The sequence below is a fragment of the Fulmarus glacialis genome, unplaced genomic scaffold (genome assembly GCF_000690835.1).
Source record: "Fulmarus glacialis isolate BGI_N327 unplaced genomic scaffold, ASM69083v1 scaffold10739, whole genome shotgun sequence".
Taxonomy (NCBI): Eukaryota; Metazoa; Chordata; class Aves; order Procellariiformes; family Procellariidae; genus Fulmarus; species Fulmarus glacialis.
In genome coordinates, this window is record NW_009233866.1 from 16,965 (window position 1) to 40,307 (window position 23,343).

Genomic DNA, 23,343 nt, shown 5'->3' on the forward strand with positions numbered 1-23,343 from the left:
GGATTTGCAGCTCTGACATCTCTCTCGGACTTATGACCCAAAACTAACCCTTTCTCAGAAAAGAAAGGTGAAGACGGAGCAATTGGGACTCGCAACAGCTAGGAAAGGCGTGCTCAGATGCTCTCAGCAGAGACTCTATGTCTCTCGCTAGCCACTGAATGGTGAATAGAAAGGGAGAACTATTTGCTGTAGACTTTTTGCACAGGGTCCGATCTGTGGTGCGCCCCATAACTCCCAGCCAGCTCAAGCCTGCTGCTGGCACGGGGGAATGCGCACGGTGGGTGGGCATCCTGCAGGGTGGATGGGGTGAAGCACACGTGATGGTGCTCTGTCAGCCCAGCAAAACCTGGGTTGGGATAAAGGGGTCAGGCTGCCCCGGCATGAGGCAACCTTACAAGTGGAGCATTTAAGAAATGGCAGGAATTGGGGGCGAGTTTTTCAGGCTATCATTTGGGATACAGAAAAAGACAGTAAGTAGCAGCCAGCTGCTGGTGCTATTCTGTCTCCGTGGCCCACCCTACAGTTAGTATAAAGTGCCAAAAGCCAGCTTACTAGCAGCTGTGAATTGCTGAGTGACCACAGTAGAACTGCGGCATTCACACCAAACCTGTGAAATCTCAAAAGGGTTAACAAAAGCAAAGTGGCTCTAACTGAACAATACTGCAGTCTCTGTTTCTGCTTGCCTTCCTTTCTCCCATAAAAGAAACTTAATAATTGCCTTTCAGAAATTCCCAGCTCTGATGCATGTTCTTTGTGGAAGGAGGTAAAAATGTAAAAATAAACCAATATATAAATGACATAAAAGTGATGAAACCGGGTACACAGATTTCATACAAAATTAAATGGGATCCACTTGACATATTCATTACAAAAACAATTACTCTCATGACTTTATTCCCTGCTACAGCCATCTCACCTTACATGTCAATTTTAATTTAACTGTTTGCTGGAGGCTCAGGTTCTCCAGCCAAAATGTGTAATTTTGAGAAGACGAAGTTAAGTGACAAGTAGTCTGATTCAGCAGGGGGCTGAGCACACTGAGCTCCCCACTGCTTAAATAAAACATCGTAAGTGCTCAGGCTCTTTTAAAGACAAAACAGCTTATTGGGGATACAGACTTAGAGCTGGGCTTTTTAAATGCATATAAAAAAGCTTCACTGACTTGATCCATTTGGGGTATATAGCATTTAAAATGCTGATTTAGAACCCTTTTGGTTCAAGTTTGCCATAAGCTAAACTAGTAAGTGACTAAACTTCCTGTAACTTTTCCTACAAGGGTAATTCAAAGCAAAGTCTTGCCCTGTTTCCTATCATCCCTTCAATGCCCAGCACATTCACAATGCTGAATAACTAAACAGTTGCTATTTTTAAACCACAGTGACACTCATCATGCTGGGAAAGGCCAAGCAAGACCAAGACCAAGGTTGGTAGGGATAGCCAGCTCTGAGTCGTGGCTGCAACATAAACAAGATGAGAATCGGCTCCTTCACAGTTAACAGCTAAGGCTTACAGATTTAACGTTTGGAGCTGTTGTAGCTGGCAGTAGACTGGGGACTCCTTCTATGTTACCTATTAGTGGCATAAAAAAGCAGTATCTCAACAGGGACTAAACATTTCAGATTGTGCTTCTGCTCGCTTGTAGCTGAGAAGGTTTCAGAACTTGATCCCCAGGGGACTCTAAAATCAGGATGCAAATCAAAATACCGCTATGGATCAAGCAGAATTTGTGTAGTATTGCCCACAAGGAATTGAAAGGGTGTATCTAGACTGAGCCAAATACAGTGCCTTTCTGTACATCCTTTACTCCTACAAGACATAATACTTGCATTTTATCTCATTTGTAAGGGGGACCAGTGTCAATTAATTCTGCTGGCGATAAATTTTGTTGCCAGATCACACGCACACCTAACTAGGTGCTTTAACAGCTGCCTTAGTCCTTTGGCCCACTGGTACAGAAAGCTTTCTCAAACTTTTCCTGCAACTTTCACCAGCTCTGTGATGGCCAGGCCCTAAATGACTATGCTGCACTGAGATCCACGCAGCACGCTTGGGCTGCTCTGTGATCTCTGAGGAGCTGCCATTAACCACATGCCTGACCAGGATCAGCCCTTTCGCACACTCCGGCTGACACAAGCACAGGGTAGCAAAGGACAGTAAGTTATCATAGTTCAGATAAAAGGTTGCCAGTACCTCTGTGTAACTGGCAGCTGCCACTTTTAAACTACGAGATAATTACTAGTGCTGTCCACTCAGATCATTTGTTCAGAGGCTTTGATGACAAGCAGATTCGCTGGGGGACAAAAAAAGCCCCCAAACTGTACACTGCTTCTGGGAACTGGCATATGAACCCAGCGTGAATCACAGCTCAGAGGTATGCAGCACATCTTTCTGGTGCATCATTTCAGCTTGTCTCAGACACAGATGGACTCTTGTGCAGCTCTTTCTTCTGCAAATAAACAGTTGTGCTTGACAGCAAAAGCACACTCAACCTGCAGTGCCAAAAAAGCCTTGCAGGTCAACCAGGTGGGAAGCCAGTCACGTAGGTTGCTCCCCTAAGCAATACACTGGCTGTCCTCAGCGTAGCCAGATATCCTGCAGATAGCGGTGCTTTTAACTGGTACAGATGCAGCCCCATATGAGATTAAAAAAAAAATCCCTTGCACATGGGCTCAGGTAAAGTAGGAAGGGTACATTCCACTCGAAAAATCTGTACGTCCTCCTCAGGCAGAAGGTGAAGATATCCCTGTCCCCTTCTCATCCTCTCAGATGCAGAAAAATTCCAGCTTTAAAAATCTGCCAGGATATACATGTTCTCCTCAAACTACAGTATTCACTGTGTATTTTTGCTTGCTAAGAAATATCTTCTTTTTTCCCTGCAAAAACAAATGCCCTTGGAACTTGCCAAAACTCATCACAAACTTTTTTGCCCTTGAAAAATTCTTTACTATCATCTCTCAATCCTATGTCCAACTGATTTTCTTCTCTTCAGAAGCCTTCCTCAGAAAGTAGTACTGAACCAGACTGTGTCTAGTAGGCACAGACTATCAGATTAAGTGCAGCATCCACAAGCTCCCTGTTTCCCCATTTTCACATAGGCTTCTCTTTTAATGAGCCTGGGTTTTCTGCCAGACCAGGAAAGCTAATGACTTCATTTGTTTCCAGGTCTCTCCTGCACAATGTCTACCACTAGCCTTCCTTAGTCTCCATTATTATTGCAGTCTAGGAGCTCATAATAATTTAGTATGTTCATCAATGACATGGACAGTGGAATTGAGTGCACCCTCAGCAAGTCTCCAGAAAACACCAACCTGAGTGGTGCGGTCGACACGCCTGAGGGACGAGATGCCATTCAGAGGGACCTGGAGAAGCTTGAGAAGTGGGCCCGTGTGAACCTCATGAGGTTCAAAAAGGCCAAGTGCAAGGTTCTGCACCTGGGTCAGGGCAACCCCTGGTATCAATACAAGCTGGGGGATGAAGGGATTGAGAGCAGCTCTGCCAAGAAGGACTTGTGGGTACTGGTGGATGAAAAGCTGGACATGAGCCAACAATGTGCGCTCGCAGCCCAGAAGGCCAATCGTATCCTGGGCTGCATGAAAAGAAGCGTGGCCAACAGGTCAAGGGAGGTGATTCTGCCCCTCTATTCTACTCCGGTGAGACCCCACCCGGAGTCCTGCATCCAGCTCTGGAGCCCTCAGCACAGGAAGGACATGGACCTGTTGGAGCGGGTCCAGAGGAGGGCCACAAAAATGATCAGGGGGATGGAACGCCTCTCCTGTGAAGAAAGGCTGAGAGAGTTGGGGTTGTTCAGCCTGGAGAAGAGAAGGCTCTGGGGAGACCTTATTGTGGCCTTTCAATACTTTAAGGGGGCTTATAAGAAAGATGGAGACAAACTTTTTAGCTGGGCCTGTTGCGACAGGACAAGGAGGAATGGTTTTAAACTAAAAGCGGGTAGATTTAGACTAGATATAAGGAAGAAATTTTTTACAGTGAGGGTGATGAAACACTCCACAGGTTGCCCAGAGAGGTGGTAGATGCCCCATCCCTGGAAACATTCGAGGTCAGGTTGGACGGGGCTCTGAGCAACATGGTCTCGTTCAAGATGTCCCTGCTCATGGCAGGGGGGTTGGACTAGATGACCTTTAAAGTCCCTTCCAACCCGAAGTATTCTATGATTCTATGATTTAGGCCAAAGGAGACATGTGTAAATGCTCTGAAGTAGGCTGTGTCTTACCACTTTGTAAAGTGCTAGGTGAACTAGTCCACATTTTTATGGTGCGTTTTAACTCTTCAGAAGTGGCAGACAAAAACCACCACAAGAGCCAACGTCGCGGTGGAGGCCAGGAGGTGGGATCAAATCTGGTTTCTATCTAGTGTGATGTCTGGGATTGTCATGGTCCTAGCAGCATGTCTCTGTGTCAAAGTGTGAATTCCGTTTTGTTTTGTGGATCCCATTTACACGCTGCACTGTCACCTTCAAAGTGCTGCAACTCTTACAGGTGGTAGCAGCTGGACACGTTGGGAAAAACCCACATGCTGGAGTAGTTGTAGCAAACGAGGCCAACAAAACCCATCAATCCTGAATGTCTAGAACAGTAGGTAAGGTCACTGGCTCTGAGACTCTTACAAACAACAGTTTACCAGATGGGACCAGAGCCTGAAGCTACGCCAGCAGAGGAGAAGAATCAAAAGGGACCCCTCAATAAACAGTGTACGCTGTAAGACAGGAAACGTTCTCTAACGAAGTATGCAAGAACCATGTTGTCTAAGGGCCGTGACTATACCTGCCACTCATAAGAGAAAAAACACAGAGGTTTTCTGGAGTCACCTGCTTTTTCAAAAAGTCAAAATTCTCAGCACTTTCCAGAGTAAAATAGCAATGGACAAGAGATTGCTTTACAAAGCCTGTCTTCCTTTCCTCTCCCCTGAGGATTTTAGCTCAAAACCCAAGCTCCCGCATGCTGCGTGATTTGGGGTTACTCTCGTGCTCTGTTACCCAAAAAGGGCTGGGAAATCTCTACAGCAGGGTTCTGCTGCCTAAGAAGACTGCCCAACAAATGCAGGAGGGAGTCGTGGGGCTACTGCCTGTGACTGAGAGTGCTTTGGAGGTCCTGGGCCCTCATTAGTGTACAGCTGTAACTCAACTCTATACTGGGGAAATCCCAGCTGAACTTCACCGATTCACCAGGCACCCACTTTTTGCAAACAGAAGGGGAGCATGTGGGCCAGCCGGGAACCCATACACTGACAGGACACCCAACCTGGACAAGCAGAGGCCAGAAACTGCAGCCTGGTATGCCATGTTCCAGTATTTAATTCATACACATCCCAAGAGACCCGTGAGTCAGAACGGTGCCTAATAACTTCCCAGACCACGCAGCTAGTGCTGCAGTGACAGCACGCTGCACTGGCTGCAATCGAGTCAACACGGTTGCTCTCAACTAGCCACCCCCAGCTCCTTCTCCCTGTCTTCCCCTTGATGTCATCCCTCCCTCAGATCTGCTGCCGTAAGTGTTGGTAACAGCTTCCTAAATGGGAATAGAGGCACGGGCCTGTTTCCAACAGATGCCTTTTGCACAATTCCGCTCCAGAAGTTACTGGATGGTTGCCTCACTGCAATTGCTCCTGTGTGGAATTCATACCTGTATTCAGCAACCCCTCCTGCATGCTTCTTCATGGCTGTATCAGAGCTCATTCCATAGAATAGTTTCACCTTCTTGCCATTCTTTTCCATAATCTCTCCAGCACACTGGTCATGGCCTGCAAACATTCCTCCAAGCATGACAAAATCAGCACCGGCTCCTGTGATCAGCAAAGTGACATAATAAAGCAGGGAAGGGAGAAGAGGGTAAAAAACAAAGCAAGAACACAGTGGCCTCCAAAAACAATAGCCAGCCTTAAATAGTTTGGTACAGAAAGTCCCCTCCTGTAATAGACGCAGCAAACTTGGAAGAAATGCTTTACTGAAGACCTGACACATGCTGAATTGTATTTCTCGGGTATTTTAAATGGAAAGTATCCTTTCCTGTTGTGATGACAAAGATCTAGATTATTCTACTCCACCCCACACTCTCTATTTTCAAATTCAGTTTTAACCCTTTACTTCATAATAGTATCTGAGCACAGGTCCTTATTAACTACTATTGTGACTGCAGTATTCAGAAGCCCTAATCACAGGGCTGGGACCTGCTGAGCTCAATGCTGTACAGAGAAGAGGACAGCTCCTACTTCAAGACCTTCCTAGGCTACAAGTTGTGAGTGGGAATGTACCCTCAAGGAAGCCATACTCATGAATGTAATGTATTTCTCCCAACACTGACAAAACAAGCAGATTTTTTAATTAAATGATGGATTTTTCAAGTCCATCAGCCAGTGTAGGTCTGGGTGATCCCTTGTCAAGGAGATCTGGATGGGTCTGCATTTGCTTCCTGTTGTTTAAAAACTCTGGGCCAAGGACCACCACCCCTGGGTTCTGTGGTTCTCAGCATGCACCACAAAGGAGGTCTAACCCATAGCTACAACTCCTAAATATGTTCCAGGTACTGAATAACAACACTGAACACTCAATTGTGTCTGTTCAGTCTGTCCATATCCCCTGGCTTTGCAAATGATGAAATCAATTCCGCTGGGAGTATGATCAGGAAGAAGGTTTTTGGAATCACTCTTGATTTTCTACTGTGATTTCCAATATTTCCAGCTGGGCTGGAACTATTCCACCAGCAGCTCCTCCTGTGATATTCTGGCATATCTAGTCTTGCTTGGAAAAGTTTAGCTTTTATTCTTTTATGAGCCTGTGGTGACCCATCCTTGAAACAAAGCATTTTCCTGTTCAGACTCTTTGCTTCTTCAATGTGTATATGTCAGAACAGCTCCCCTCTGCCCAGTTTCTTCCCAGAACTGGCAAAAGAACAGGGCTATAAACCTCACTTCATAGAAAGCAGGTAAGCCTGAACTAACCCCATCCTGTTATGAACATGCCTGAACTCTGGGGAGATCCCAGGCTAGGTAAGTCTGGCATTAGGATTTGCTCTGATCTCTGTCACTATCCAAACAATAGCATTGGACCTTGAAGTCTGAAGAGTAAGTGAAATCATTATCAAATCTGCTCAGCTTCTGCCATCTGTTTAAAAGCTCTGTAGACAAACCTGAATTTGGGAATATTTTGATCTTAGAATACATGACAACTGCGGAGTGTGCACTGATTTATAAAAGCCAGTTCCCTCCCTCCACCCCTTTGCCAAAGAGCAGACCTAGCAGCAATGTCTGGGAGCAGAGCACCCAGCTGCTCTGCTGACCTCACCTCCCTTTGCCTGGTTGTGTTTGAAAGGAACAGTATGTCCGTGGTAAAGGGATATTAAAAATGAGGCTTGTGCAAAACTGCTGAGCACATCACAAGCAATATTTATAGCCAGGCACCCATTCAGGTGTCCTATCATGCCAGCTACCTGGCAGGTTTTTCCTGAGCTCTCTTCTTTCAGATGGCTGGGTTTTAAAGCCTCAGTTTGACTCAGGTCTGATACTACTATTAACCTGCCAAAAACGAAGGGAATGCTCATCCTTTAAGACATTCTCAATTACTGGCGGGGAGCTCCTGTTGTTACCTGGCACAATCTTGCTCCACCTTTGCAAAAAATAAGTACCCTGGGAAATCTAGTTGATGTGTTCTTCATGGGTGGAAGAAAACAGCATGAGGAAGGAGGGAGGATTTGGGGTCAAGGTTTCAAAGAGGGCGTTTAAACAAGTGAAAGGCCTGCCAAAGGACACTCTGGACTCTTTGCCTTGTCAATACTGTTGCCTGATCCCCAATTCTAGTCCTGTCTCTGATTGTGGGTCTCACAGCCTCCAAATTATTAATGCAAAACAGTCACATGAAATCTACACTTCAGAATCACAGAATTTTGGTTCCTGTGCACTTAAGTATCTATTTATTATTCTTCTTTTGACTGTGTATTTTGGGAGGAAAGCAAATATGTTTGACTTACAGGATTGAAACTCATCCAACTGAGTAACTTTTGCAAACTACAACATAATTCATCAAGCTCTTCAGAAGAGAGGAGCTATGTTACAGCAGACGCAGCACGTCCAAACATTGGAATGACACATGCTTACTGCCCTGCAGCTCCAGGAATGACAAGCCCATATTAAATATGCTTTTCCAGTGCTCTCCAGAACTTTCCACCCTGCTTCAGTGTTGCACAGATGTCTGAAAGTTTCAAGTCTGTTCCACTACTTTTCTACCAGTTAACATCCAACCAGGAGGCTGTAATTTTTTTAGCATGGTCTTTCTTTACTTATGCATGGGTTTTTGTATGACCAGAAGCATTGGTGATGTTTGCAACACCCAGCTGCAGTCTTTCATTTTCAAGTACAGATAGACAGCGTGCCATTATTTTAGGTTGTGGGGGACTGGGAACACCTGGCAACAACACCCTAGATAATACAGGATGTGATGGGGTACATTGCATACAAGCATCCCAGTAGCTCGCCCAGAGTTTGCTAGACTCGTCCTGTTTCTACACAATGCCACTTCAATGCGCTGACTTCCCCCTTGAGGCCTATGCTGTACCTGGGCTGATTTTGCTCACTCACATTTCACAGTGCCTTCTCTTTCAAGCCATTACAGAATATGTGTGCTGACGCCAGCCCAATCTTGCAGCACTCACACAGTTCTGCTGGATCTGGATGGAGTCCCTCAGATGTCTTTTGTATGCCTGATAATACAAGTTACTGATAACCAGATTGGCTCCGCACAAATTCAGCTGGAGTCAGCCTGGATTTGTAGCCTGGGCAGCCCTCCAAGCAGATGCAGCATAAGTTTGCCTGGACCACAGCTGGCCCTGGAATCAACATTCACCTGTGCTCCAGCTGAGCCAGTGAGCCTTTGCAACAGTAGGTATACACACACAGCTATTGAAAATGGAAAAAAACCCCAGTATGATCTGCCAGGTATATTTTGGAACCAGTATATGTCCCCGGTTGACTTTTCCACATGATTTTTCCTTCCTTTTCCTTCCCTGCTCCTGTATCTCTTCTCACCACTGCTGTAAGGAACAGCAGTATTGTGTTAAAGATGCTGGCATAGGATTCAAAAGGCACATTCTGTTCCTGGCTGTGTCACAAAAGTATATGTGACCTCAGGCAATTGAACTCAGTATTTCTGTGCTTTGACTTCTCATCTTTAAAAAAGGAGACAGTAGTGCCTCCCTGGGGCATTCTGAGAAATGTGTTCATGTTATCAGCCTTTCCAAGGGTGCAGTTATGTGAACCCTCTGAGCGCCCAACACAAAGTTCTTTCATGCTTTCTTTCATTCCTGCATCAAAACACCTCTTTTCTTCCTGATCAACCTACATCTTTTCCATTATCATCTCCAATACCCAGATGGCAGCAACATCTTCAGTTTACCAAATCCCTACCAGGTTCCCATCCAGCAGTGCCAGAATTCCAGCAGTCTCTCCCAAAGTATCTGTCACTCACGGCATTTTTGTCCCCCACCTTCAGTGCTTCTCTGTTCCTTGCCTTTTCAAACAGGCTTCTACCTTGTTTCCCCTCTGTCAAAATGCCCAATCTGCCTCTGACTCCTGACACCAGTCAATGGTGTCACCTTCCACTTGTAAAGCTTCTCAGCATCTTCTTCATGGTTCTTCACAATTCTTCACTTGCACTTAATCCACTCTACCCCTGTTCCCATGAACTTGCCCCCTCCAGTCACATCTTCAGCCATTTGTCAATGCTAGTCTCCACATCTGGGACTCCCTCACACTTTTATGATTCAAATGGCTGCTTTGTCACTGCTTTATAATGAACACCTCAACATCCCTTTCATGAAGACTTTACAATGATCCACCAAAAAGAGATAGTACAATCACTTTAATCAAAAGTCCTCTTTGGGCCTCTTGTCCATGCTTTGTCCAGGCCTGCATCCCCAGGTGAAATTCTACATCTGTGTGTCTCTGCTATCCGATATATTCACGTAACTCCTCCCCCCCAAGAGGCTCTCAGCAAGCACAGAGTCTGTGCTAGACAATTCAGTATCAGTATCAAGGCTTTGGCTTGTAAATGCTCAGCATGGAGACTGTCTTCTACAGGGCTCACACAGCCAATCACCTCAATAGCATTCAACAAACACTGATAGTAATAACGTTACCTAGAAGCTTATTTTGCCACCCACGTTTGACAAATGCACACCTGGCTCCAGCTAGTCAGATGTCCACAGTGTGGGGTCTTCAATTATACATAACCAGATATGGTAAATTTATTGCCTCAGGGTAATCTCTATCAGTTCCAGCCCTGTACCTGTGACACACAGGTCAGACTGATCTGTTTGGGCTACTGTCAGAGTAGAACTACTGCCTGTATAATCTCAGCTTTCTGATGCTCCTCTATCCCAGGGACAACCTGTGGTAGCCTTCAAACACTACCACTGTAAAACCCAGCACCTCCTGACAATCAGCAAGGCCAGAATCTGCCCTCTCACAGGTTTCAAGCAAGCTTCTGTTCAGTTAGCCCAAAGAGACTACAAGGACCCTTCAGACTTGCTATAAACATCACAAAGGAAAACATTTTAAACACTTTGAAGTTGCTTCCTGTTGTGCTAACTTCTGGAAATGCTCTTGTTGAAGACAGACCTTTTCCATGCACCAGGTTTCTGTGCAGGCAGCTGGGAATGCAGTGAGGTTGCAACCTCAAGCTCCCAATGATAACAACGCCAGCAAGAACCGGGCAAGCTGCGGAGCCAGAGAAAGTCAGGCAGAACAAAGGCCTCACTGCAGGCAGTGTGATGTCAGACTGGGCTGGGCTGAGGAGAGGTTGGGTGCTTTTTTAAAACGATCATCTTGTTGTCAAAGAGGGTGGATGCCACTGTTCAGCTATGTCAGAATCACCCAACTGGAAGTATCTATTCCCTACTTCACATCACCCACCGGGTAACACAAGGGTGATGTGAAATCCTGTGACTGAGCAGATTCCTTGCTGGTAGCAATCACTCCACGGCTGTGCTTAAAATTCTCTAATTAAGTCTTCCTTGTCATCTGACCTGTCTAAAAAAGGAGCTGTCTGTAAACTTAGAAGACAGATTTTGGTTTCAACCTTTCCAGAGGCCCAGAGTTTTTCTTGGCAGATCTGTAATCTGAGTTTAGGCCTGCCCCTGCTTTCCACACTTGCAAAGCTTCCTGCCAAGCAGACATGCTTTTTCATAATGTGCTATTTCTTGTATCGTACCACCCCGAAATCCCAATGGGAGACTGTGCTGTCCCACTGTATTCCAGGTATTACCCCACTGTGATGTCTCTAAAGGCATTTTGGGGGGTGGGGGAGCATCTTTAAAGGTCCTGTCAGCCCAGGATGCGTTTAGCGCCTGGTTCACATATGCTGCTGCAACAAGGTTATAGCTAAGTGACAATCCTGACCTTGACCCCCCCCACCGATGTAACTTTCATGCCCAACAGAAAATACTCACAGATTAAATTCTCTATTCTATCAGCAAGAGGTGGTGCAATTCACTGAAGCTATTGGCATGAGAGCAAAATCTGTTAATTATTAACTTAGATGTTTTAGACATCTGCTCAGCTCTAGGGGATACAGTATAAATAACATCTCATCTCTTCAAGTGGACAGCTGATCCCAAGAACATCTCCAGGGATCTGGCCTGCCTTTTTGTTTTGTTCTTCTGTCCAACACACATTCCACCATCTCTTCGTCCATTCAAGGCCCAGATCAGCCAGATCTGGCAATGTTACAGGCATCTTTGAACCCTACTCAGAAGAAACCCTTATCAGTTTTCTTTGTATTACTGTCCCAGTGGCTGTATCCCATGCACACCTGGCAGATAGTTTCTAAATAGGACTTCGACCACTGTATGTTTTGTGCTGCAGAATTTGGACTGCCTGGTCCAAAGAGCAAATTCATGTCTGGTGTATTAAATTCACTGGAGTCACCCACAGGGACGAATGTAACCTATTGCTGATTACACATTCAGGGTCAAATTGACTCCTGCATCACTGCTGACGGTGCTAGAGATACGCGGGGTGTAACGGGTGGCACTACACGCTGTCCTTACCAAACGCTTTGGCGACATCTCCTGGGCAGCTGCATCCTCCGTCCTGCACGAAGAAAAGACGACAGTGAGTGGCAGTGAGCTCGCTCAGGGACCCAGTGAGCACTGGCGCTCTGCAACCTGCAGCAGAATGGCCCCTGCTCAGGAACAGCGTGCCAAGAGTTGACTGCGCACCATTGGCATACACCATCTTGGCTGAGTTTTTAGGGAATCCATATTATCCTTTCTATTGCTTTCCTTCTTTAGGCTCATTTACTCTACCATAAAGTCTACTGACAATACCACTGGTAACAGCATCAATGCAAATTCCTGACTGCAATTTCCTAAATCCCAGAAACTGGAAAACAAAACCTCCTCTGATGATCTGAATCGTTCCCTGCCATTTTAATGAAAGGCTGTGTGATGCAGAGGTACCACAAACCCCACCTTAAACCACCAAAGACATTTAAAATAACTTTCTCAGCAGTTTACAATACATTAAAAGGTCACAGTGGGAGGGGTGAGGAAATACACCATCAGCTCTGTTGGATTTTGATCTGATAATCTCTAATCTTTGGTAAGTGAAAATGAATCTCTCATCATACTCCTTACTGTTTGCTATGGGTTTGGTAAAGAAACAACAGCACTTTGAGATCTTTAGCATTTTACGCCTATGTGTTTCAGTTTCAGTGCAAAGCAAAGAAGTGGCTGATGAGGGGGTTTCGGTTGAGGGGAGGGAAGTTATGTATGTGCGATAAGGGCTGTAAAAAAGGAATGGCACATAGCAGAGTTCATTATGTGCTATGGTTCTTTAGGTTTTGTAAAGGTCTGAGCATCAGATGAAAGATCCTTCTACTCTACACAGTCATTGTACCAAGAGGGCTCCCCATTCCTTTCATGATCAGGGTCCGCTGCAGACTGCCGACAGCTTTCCTGCTTTTGAAGCTACTCCCCAGACTGTTTGGTTACTTCATTTTGTTTCACCTCCCTATGGGCAGAAATGAATGCCTGTGTACGACCTGCGGCTGAGCACAGCCAGACACCCCCACCATCAGCCATTTTAGAGCTGGCTTTCATGGGTAGCTGGCAGTGGGGCTGAGTGTTAGAACCTCTCTGTGCACAGAAAAGGATTCAGACACAAACTGAGCAGGTGGATCCGAAAGCGAGTGGCTTTTCAAAGGGCATCCCACTGCAAACACTGCCTGGTAGAACTTTAAAGGCTTTTATTCCATTTGCTGATAACCTCCAGCACATTATGCCTTTTGTTGAGCTAGACACTCTTGCTGTCAGCTCCAGAAAGGAGTGCTGGGCTGACAGCTGAATCTCTCTCTCCTGTTAAGGGCTCTGCTTGTGCAATTCTTTCCCTCTGACAAGTCTGTCAGAGCCTGGAGGAGGGTGTGAGTGTGTGTGCATGTGTCAGGGGAGGACGAGCCGAGGTGGAAAGAGGGGTCTAATAACCTTCAAAGAGTAGTGTCAGGAATTTGTCTGACTGAGACAGGCTGGCTATAAATGCTCTCTGGTAGATGGGTTTCAGTCTGTTCTTGTTGGGTGGCTCAGTGTCTGACTTTTATAATTAACCCAGTAGTGGCAGTGATGGAGGCTTTATGCTTTCGGAAGTACCATGGGGATGGGGGCCTTAGCATGTAATCATTAATCATCGGCTTCAAAAAATGTCCCTTTGAATGTCACCAAATTACAAAATGCTGAGCAGATTAAGAGACTTTCTCAAAAGCTCATGAGTTACCATTTAAGATTAAAGGAACCGATGATGATGATTCATAGCACCTCTTTTTCTGTATATGTCTCCACTTACTTCACATAAGTAGGTAAATTTAATGATTCACAGAAAGGGGAAACTAAAAGGGGACATACTAAGCAGTTATGCCAGAAGATGCTATATAGAAAAGCTATATGCATTAAACGACTCCATTCCATGTGAAAAATCAAGCGCTCTGTTTAGAACATAAGACTGTGCTCCTGCTGCATTGTCTGGGAAGCTTCCCCTTGCAGTTCAGCTCGTCCCAACAGGGGCCTGGCTCTGGACTCAAAATGACCTGTAGAACTGCTGGGCTTCAGTCACAGAGCTTGTTGCAGGCTCAGCCTCTACCTCAGGGCCCGGGGGAAATGTATCTGTACAAATCCCCCTGTGAATTCAGGAAAACTGGCATTATTCTGAAGTAAGCCTACTGGAAAGCATGGCCATGAGGCCTGTAGAGGGCATGATTCTGAGACAACTGGGTGCTAAGCTGAAGGAGAGGGGAAACAGCTTTCCAGTCAACTGAATTATTTTAACATGGCTAAAATAACGTTATTTTCCCCAGTCTTGTTCTCCGAACAGATAAACCATTTTACAACAACAAAATTTAGCCTGAGGAAAAGAAATACCGTATGGAAAACCAGTATGAACTGGTTGAATATTTAATATTATATGCAACTTATAATAAATTTATAACTAGGATTTATATGTTTCAAGCAACCTTTACAATAAACTGTATAACCAGCCCTTCCTACAGTATCAGCAGACAGATAGCTATTTATTATGCAGAAGATATATAAAGTATGTGGCATATACAGCAGCAGAAACAATACATATGGTGCTTTATTCTGAACTACATATGCTGGGCATATTTCTGTGTGGAAAGTGTTCTGTGTGGAGGAAGAGATGGTATGGCAGTAGCTGGGTGAAGAACCCCTTAGTCATCCTTTTCGCTGAATGCTAGTGGCCCATCACCCCAACAGGGTGAAGGGGAAATAGGGATCTCTATCACATGATAGCCAAATGAGAGACGACACATGCAAGGCTGCTTTCCATTCCCCACATTGCTGGCTTACTAGAATACGTGACTGCCTCTCTATCCAGCAGAGTAGTTCTCTGACCTACAAGAAACAGAAACCTCACCTCAAGTAGGGCGTTTCTGAAGGAGCTCTCCTACTAAATGGCCCCTCCACTGTAACTCACTGCTGCACTCTCTCAAGGCCATAGATTAGTGAGAATGAAAATTGAGACTATTGGCTCCCAGACAAATAGCAGGGGACAGAAACAGTGCCTGTATCTTAGACAGGGTTTCCTCTCTTCTTTCAGTGAGTCATGAAAGATTAATTTCTGAGGTGAGCTTTGAGTCTTAAAGATAATTTAGCATGAGGAAAGTAACTGGTGCAATTTCACCTCCCCCTTCTCTGTGTAAGTGACTCTAGAGAGACACCAGGCATTCACTTGGACTATCATGTTTGCCTAAGAATTGTCACCTTCTTAGACAACGTATCAGCTCCAAAAATCATACATGATCACTTCAGTAATACAAACATTTGAATCTTTTCACATCCTTCCTGCTACTTCCATATCAATATAACAAAAAACTGCTGGACGTATTTTCTCCTACCAAATTGACGTCAATAGCTGTGGTAATACTCTGCCTGTAGAGGTCTCCTTTGGCTCAGGTAGCGTATGCCCCTTCCTGATAATGATAGTAGTGAGATATTTTGAGGGATGCCTTGTATACTTGTTACCACTAGACCCAATGGCTTGCTCCCATACAGTGTTTTTCTCTCAGGATACCTCTCTTTTGTGATACTCTTGCCAGAGTTCTGGCAATGACCATGCAGTCCAGCCTTTTCTTTCCCCAATAAACACACCAATACCTATCTGAATGCTGCAGAATTCAGGCATAGTATCTTCACCCTTGCTTTAGTCTCCTTAGCTTGGGTGAGAGAGTTGAGTTGCAGTGGTGTTAGAGACCCCAGTTACAGCTGAAGGTAATTTTCTTGTCCCAGATGTTGTAGCAGACAGGTATTACATTGCCCTCCTATACTCCCCCTGTAATGGCCAGGGGGTTGATAGGTGTGGGCTCACTGAAGCCAACATGACCTAAGGAGGTCAGGAATTGATCCATCCCCAAAGCAGGAAAGGGGAAGAGGAATAGTACAGAACCATCTCATTTTTCAACAGTCTAAATACACACTCCCTGTTTTCTTGTAAAATCAGGATAATAACATTCTTCTAAGGGTTGCTAGCAGAAAATGATTATTGCAAAACTAGGATGGGTCTCTGAGTACCACCACTAGGATGACACCTATGGTGATCAGCCTTAATAGTAATGAGTCAGTCTTTCATGCTCTATTGCACACATGTTCTGCTGTCTGCTATAGACGTAAACATTTGTAATACTGCCCAAGTCATAAAATCACAGCTGCTTTTCTTTTTTTCTGCAAAATTCATATAGGGGAGCCATGGAGAGGAGAGAATGCATATGCATTAACAATAAAGAGCAAGACAGATCCGACTGTAACACACTTGTTTTCCTGCTCCATTATACCCACAGCTCCAAGAAATACAGACAAGCCCTTTGCGTATCCACAGTCAGTTTGTTCTCCTCTCCCCTTCTTCCTCAACAACACAACACACCCCCTTCCTCACATGGATACTAGTCACAACTGGGTCGAACAAATCAGGGCCTTCCAGTGATTTCACTTGGCAGTAGATTTAAAATTCAGTGTGTGGTCTCTTCTAAGGCCGCAGAGGGAGACTGTTGGCTGTGAGGGTACCTGTGAGCACAGCACGCTGGTTGGCCCCTATGCCTTCCTGATGACCAGCTGCCTCACACAGAGGCAGAGACTGTGCAAGCCTCACACTGTCAGGGGCACGCTGACTGGCTGGGCGTGCCTAAGCACACAGGGCCTTTGGGTGCTGCAGGCTGCAGTCTACCTCAGTCTGAGGCCATGCTTACAGATTTACTTTTTCTATGTGAGGTGCATCTGGTCTTGCTGGTAGACTGGAAGCTGCCATTAGCAGGCAGTATAGATACACGCTTGTTCTTCTCCACAGGCTCATTATTTCCCCAGAGCTTTGTGAGAACGTAAGTGGCTCACATGCCAGCTGTGCTCAACAGAGCCACCTCTGAAACACTCCTGCCCCTGCACAGAGAGCTCTGTGGGGATGCTATCTGAATCAATCCAGCCTCTAGGGCACAGATGGGTTCATATCGTTTTACCTCCCCTCTACTCCTCTCTACTGCCTGCCTGTCCCTCAGTCCCACTCTCTGGGGAAAGCCATGTTTACATTTCACTCATTTTTCAGAAATCTTTCGTGGGAATTACTGTTTGCTTCAATGTGAAAACACTATCAAGCTTTCTATTCTGCTCACGTAACAGCTTACTCCATTCAGGGAGCAAGAAACACCTTTCCAAAGGCACAAACAGGAGTGAGGTTCCCAAGTCTTTTTAAACATTAGAGGGAGTTGGTTTCTTTAAATTTAAATCTCCACTGACTATCCTAGGAGACAGGGGTCAACTGGAGATGACAGAAGGATAGCCTTTAACATGCAGGGTACTGGATGGTTTGATTCTCTTATTCCACAACGATTCGCACAGTGGGAATCTGAGAGTAGATGCTATTTACTTACAGAGATGATATGTCCTTTCAAGCCATGTGCTGAGTCTGCACACTCAATAACAGCACTTAGCTGTGGATAGCCCACCCCCGTCTTAATCCGAGTGGTACACACAGAACCTAGACAAGAGAATGAGAGGAAAAAAACATAGCCCATTAGGCTGACAGAAAAGATACAGCTTGTTTTCTTTTTCTTGTGGAAAAGATGTGTTTCTACCTGTATTATTTTTTCCCTCAAAAGTCTCTGTGGCCAATGTTGGCCTCTCATGGATGAAAGGAACACATAGGAACTTGAGTTTTGAAATGCTATCGCACCACTTCATGGGACCTGTAATTGAGGTGACTAATATCCCCCCTTTCTTCTCCAGGGCCACAATTCCCAGTTTAGGTCTCATCAGTAATGCTTCCCGGTGAGGGAATTACTGCATCATGAGAACGCAAATCTGACTGAGGTTCCTGAAGGGAAGGGGGACGAAAGGACCAGAGTCACAACCCGTGAGACCCAGCAGCAGCATTTAATACCTGAGTATTTCTTCCAATAAATATTTCTGTATCTCTTTTCTACATATGTTTTTTAAAATAATTCTCAGGGAAAATCTATGCTTTTATTTTCTTTTTTGTGCAGATTTTCCGCAAGGGAGACAAACCCATTTTTGCCTAATACTTAAAGCAGAAATATTTGGTTGATCGCAATAGTTGGGAATATAAGAAAATCAGCACACAGCATTTAAAAAGTGAGATAAGTAAGCATCAGAAAGCTGTATAGTGCAATATTACAGGAAATATACTAATTATATCTGATTATTAAACTACATTATTTATACACATACATGGTGCACGTATATATAAAAATAAAGGTATATATATATATATAAAAAAGACACACTTCAATTATAGTTCAACATGGTAACGTGGCTATAGATCTTTTGGAATACCTTCTCTATTTTTCTCCTTAAATTAAGAGTCAAAATGAGGACTGCTTTTTTGCCAGTCCAGGTCTTATAATTTAGCATACAGACCATAAAGGTCTGCATGATAACAAGAATTTCAAAACAGATTCTAAACCAAATGCTGTGAAATCTGGAGCCCTTCACCCAGCTGATATCCAGGTATACTCAAGTTACCAGTAAAGTAAAAGTTTCCAAAGATCTTTCAAAGAACTGACAAGGTGAAAACACTGAGAAGTATTTCTGCGAAGTAGAAAGAAAATTAGTTTTTAAAATAACCTCCACAGGGTAGGTATGTATTTATATATGTAATGCTTTAAAATTACTGCCATTTTCCACAGGATGGACCGTTGTCTGGAAAAAAGCCCCAGGATCTGATCTTCTGTGAAGAACATTTGTTACTTGTGGTTTTGGGTGGTCAACTTGTACAGATCTGTTCAGGAAGATCTGCAGAGCATTTACTCCTACCTATTTCCACTTTGAAGCTACAGGCTATAATATTTCTTCTTTTATATCTGAACTTGCCTGTGACAATTGCACCACGACTTCGCTGTTGTTTATTCTTCATGCATTTTGCAGTATTCATTGTTGTTTGCTGTCTTCCTGGGCACAACTGCAACCTTTACTACATCATTTGCTCTGCTCAAATTATCCATTCATGAACCATAACTGTTTGGCACTGTAGAGTCTGCCTGCACTGCCCTGGCTGATCACAGCTATACTGTCAGTGGCACCTGCGTTAGACAGTTTAAAATCTAGCCCATGCATGGTGACCCCACAGCTGCAGTCTGTGAAGCAAATAGCAACAGGAAGGAGCACATGAACAAATGCACAAGCGAGGGAAAGAAAAGAGGGAAGACAATATGGCAGTATATGCCAGACAACAATATTAGGAAAGGGAAGGTAGGAAAAACACTGTAAGAAGTTTAGGGTCCTCCCATTTATCCATGGGAATGTTACAGTGATAGGTAACATATAAGTGCATTAATGTAAGCATTATAACTCCCGGGCAATAGTAACAGGTAGAGGCAATGTTACCCATACTTCACACTTAATTAATGCCATTTCATCTTTGAAGACATTGACAAGATGGGCAACCTCAGAACACAAATCATAAAGCTATTTAGAAACCTATCTTTCCTTGATAGAAGTGGATTTCTAAACACAGTATCCTTTGAGCTGGGATGACTCAGCCTCTTTTCAACAGGCTAGAAAAAGTGTTCCTAAACACAACACATATTATCAATGATAATGTCAGCAACTCAGGCCGCTCCAATAACAGTCATTATTGCTTCCAATAATAGTCATCTTCACTGCCAGAAGATGCAATATGTAACACTTTGCCGTACAATACACTAGCACCCTGCCCATGTGTTTCTTAAATACACTATGTGCAAGGGCACTGTTACTTTATTGACCCGAGTGGGTCTAGGCATTCTAATGGGCAAGCAAACAGCATTGTACATTGGTTCCATCTGGACAACTCCCCCACCCACATTACCATAAGTCACCCTTATTTGACTGGATTTGACTTACCTGGTCCGATACCCACTTTAATAATATCTGCTCCAGAAAGAATAAGTTCTTCTACCATCTCTCCTGTCACCACATTGCCTGCCTAGACAGAAGGAACAATATCACATATATGGGAGATTTCAAGACTGCTGCAGTAAAGACTAATGATGATAATGTAGAGTTTTATCAAGAGCTTTTATGAGTTGAACTATACAGAGTCAGGAAGAATACGGTTCACCATATTGTTCATTGTGCATGCCACAGAGATTAAACAAATCATACAGGTACATTCTCAGTCAAATGAATTTCATGATTGGTCCAGTAAACCTGATCCTTAAGATCCCATCAGGCTATCTGCTTTGTCTTCCATCCCTAATTCTCACCCAGCAGCTCTCAACCACATCAACCCTAACTGTAAGGGCTATACAGTCAAACCTCTCCCTTCCATACAGTGCAACTCCTCTGCCTCTCCTGCCCTGCCTACCCCTCCTGAACAGCCTATAGCCCTCCATCCTATTTGACTACTTCACTTTGTGGGAAGATGTTCAGATCTTACTCAAAACCCTGGCAAATCTCTTTTTCCTTTAGGATTTAGTATTTTGAGTACTGAAAGAGTAAGGAAGGTACTATTCTTGCCATTTTGTACTTTGGTGCCAAAATTGGTATGTACATTCAGACTATGTAAATAAGGACATTTATACCATATACATTCATTTGGTTGTGGTGATACCAGAGGTGAAAGGGGTGTGGTGGTGAAAGGTCAGTGTGATGTGGGTGAAAGGTCAGTGTGATGAGATTACTGATGATGTTATTCAGATACAAAGGAGCTTCTTTTTTTTAATTAATAAAAGAAACTATGAGAAACAGTCTTCTAACACACACATGGTAATTAGTTTGCAAAACTGGTGCAATGAGTGCAGAAAGCTGCCAGACATGTCTATTCAGTTAAAGAATCTCAACATTTTGATGCAAGCTCATTGTGATGAGACAGGCCCTTCCATGTGTCCAAACGTGGATCTGGTGGATCAGCAGGCAGAGCAAGGCTAGAGACGAATTCCCTTGCCAGGAGTGCCCCCTGTGCAGAGGGCTTTTAGGAAAACGACAGTCTTTAAGTAGCAAGGATTTCAAACGACACGTGATTTATGAGCTAAAACCTATGCTTTGAGTTACACTTATAAACAAACCGGTAACCAGTACATTTTAAGACCATGCTTTCCTCTCTGCAAAGGGCCGCACAAGGCAAATGAATGCTGACATAGCACATCCTGAAAAAATTCGCTATAGCTGTAATAATTGCCTTCCCGTACTGTGGGGGAAGATGGTACAGGAATGCAATCCTGTCAGTTGGGCCCCATAATTTCAAAAGGATGTTAAGATCCTTCAGTGTGTCCAGAGGAGGGCAACAAAGCTGGTGAAGAGGCTGGAAGGCATGTCCTATGAGGAGCAGCTGAGGACAATGGGTTTGTCTAGCTTGGAGAGGAGGAAGCTGAGGGGCAACCTCGTTGCTCTCTACAGCTTCCTGAGGAGGAGAAGTGGAGAGGGAGGTGCTGATCTCTTCTCCCTGGGATCCAGTGCCAGGATACGTGGGAATGGCTCAAAGGTGCGTCCCTCAGGGGAGGTTCAGACTTGACATGAGGGAACATTTCTTTACCGAGACGGTGCTCAAACCCTGGAACTGGCTTCCTGGAGAGGTGGTCGATGCCCCATGCCGGTTGGTGTTGAAGAGGCATTTGGACAATGATCTTAATACCATGCTTTATCTTTTGGTCAGCCCTGAAGTGGTCAGGCAGTTGGACTAGATGATCATTGTAGGTCCCTTCCAGCTGAACTATTCTATTCTATTCTGTTCTTCTTCCTATGTCCTCCTTTCCCATGAAGTACATGCTAATCTCGGATGACACTTCTTCCCAGCCCTGCACTAGCAGAAGGGACTGAATGAGTAATCATGTCCCATCCTAGGCACTGGCTCTGTCACTCTCTGGGAAGGAGGCATGTATCTTCCGATAGGGGTGAGAGCTGTGGGCTGTCTCAAGATAATTTGACCATCTGAAGAAATATGCAAAAAGCATGTGTGAACTGCAGTTTTTGAAAGTCTTCTATGTTAATCCAGTTTAGCTGGGTTTCCACATGATGGAAAAAAACCCCACACCTGTGACACTAGCAAGGCTCAAAGACCAAGCCCTGAAGTCTGAAGCAGGAAGTGCTCTGGCACTAAATGGCTGCAAATCTTTTTGATTTAGAAATGCCTGAACTCCTTCCCTTGGAAGAACGTAATAAAACAAAAGAGCCAGAGAACAACAGTACTCCATCAGAGCGAAGGTCCATCTAGCCCAATACTCGGTCTCCAAAGTGGCCAACCATCCATGTCTAAAGCAGGGCATACGAGCAGTGCAGGTCTACTTCTGCCAGGGTCCTGGGGGTGCTCATAGGCCTCAATGGCTGGGACTGGCCTCCCCTGGGACCCCCACCCATGCCGTCTCCTGCCAAGGGCCCAGGAGACGAGGTGTCTTAGCTCAGCCTGGGGCCTTCAGTCCCTGCCTGAGCGATGTTGTAGGTGTGCCATCTCTGCCCCTCTCCGGATGGGCCTGGGACCTGCATAGCAGAGAGCTGTTCTCCTGGATGGAGCCCTCAGACCCGGGTCACAGCTTGTCATGCAGAACTGTAGGCATAACATAGCATAACTGTTCTATTCTATTGCCTGTGCTCACAATGAGTTGAATAATGATGAGACTGTTATTTGCCTGAAATGTCAGGGGTTTTTCAGCTCCAAAAACACTTTCAAGGACACATTATCACAAAGATTACAAGCAGAAGCAGGATTTTATTTTATTTTTCTGAATCTGTTTCAGAGCTGATGCTCACAAGCATTAAAAAAATATGCATGTGTAGCCAAGAGCAGGCTGATGCATTCTTCTGTTTAGCTTGAAAAAACATCCCTTGCAGTCTAGCAAAGGCAAGTCACAGAGCTACAGAAAGCAGCAGAAGGAATACAGGCCAAGCAGTCCCTGTTTCCTCAAGAGTGAGAACTTGAAGAATGAGGATCAGGACCAACCACACACAAAAGAAGAAGAGGTGTGTGGTACCGTGGGGTATCTTCCAAAAGTATGACACATACTGATGACAAGCATACTTTTTGCCTTCCAAAACTTGCTCTGCTGTGCTTGTTGGCCAGTGATGCATGAAAAGCGCTCTCGTGTTCTGTGCTTGTATTGCATGCAGGGAGAACTGAAAAGTGGCAGCTCCTGATGGTGCAGCTGGAGCCCTTCCAAGCACAGGCTGTTTTGCAGAAGCAAGAACCCCTGGGGAAATGGAGCCAAGGGAAAAGCAGAGCTCAGCTCGGCTACAAACTTGCAACGGGCAAGAGAGCCCGAGAGAGCCAGGGCCCAAGTAGCGCCTTGGAGGTGCAAGAGCAGCAGGCGAGAACCTCGCCAAAATGGCCCCGACGAGCCCTGACCAGGGGCTGTGG

General features: G+C 44.9%; 1 protein-coding gene across 1 annotated transcript in view; it reads right to left on the reverse strand.

Moving 5' to 3' along the window:
* Positions 1–23,343, reverse strand: part of GMPR (guanosine monophosphate reductase) — a 42,682-nt gene that overhangs the window by 5,181 nt on the left and 14,158 nt on the right. The window contains exons 5-8 of the mRNA XM_009585462.1: positions 19,899–19,980; positions 17,429–17,535; positions 12,054–12,096; positions 5,640–5,799 (exon numbers count right to left, since the gene is read on the reverse strand). Of these exons, the coding sequence (XP_009583757.1) occupies positions 5,640–5,799; positions 12,054–12,096; positions 17,429–17,535; positions 19,899–19,980 (392 nt within the window). The remainder of the gene's footprint in view (positions 1–5,639; positions 5,800–12,053; positions 12,097–17,428; positions 17,536–19,898; positions 19,981–23,343) is intronic.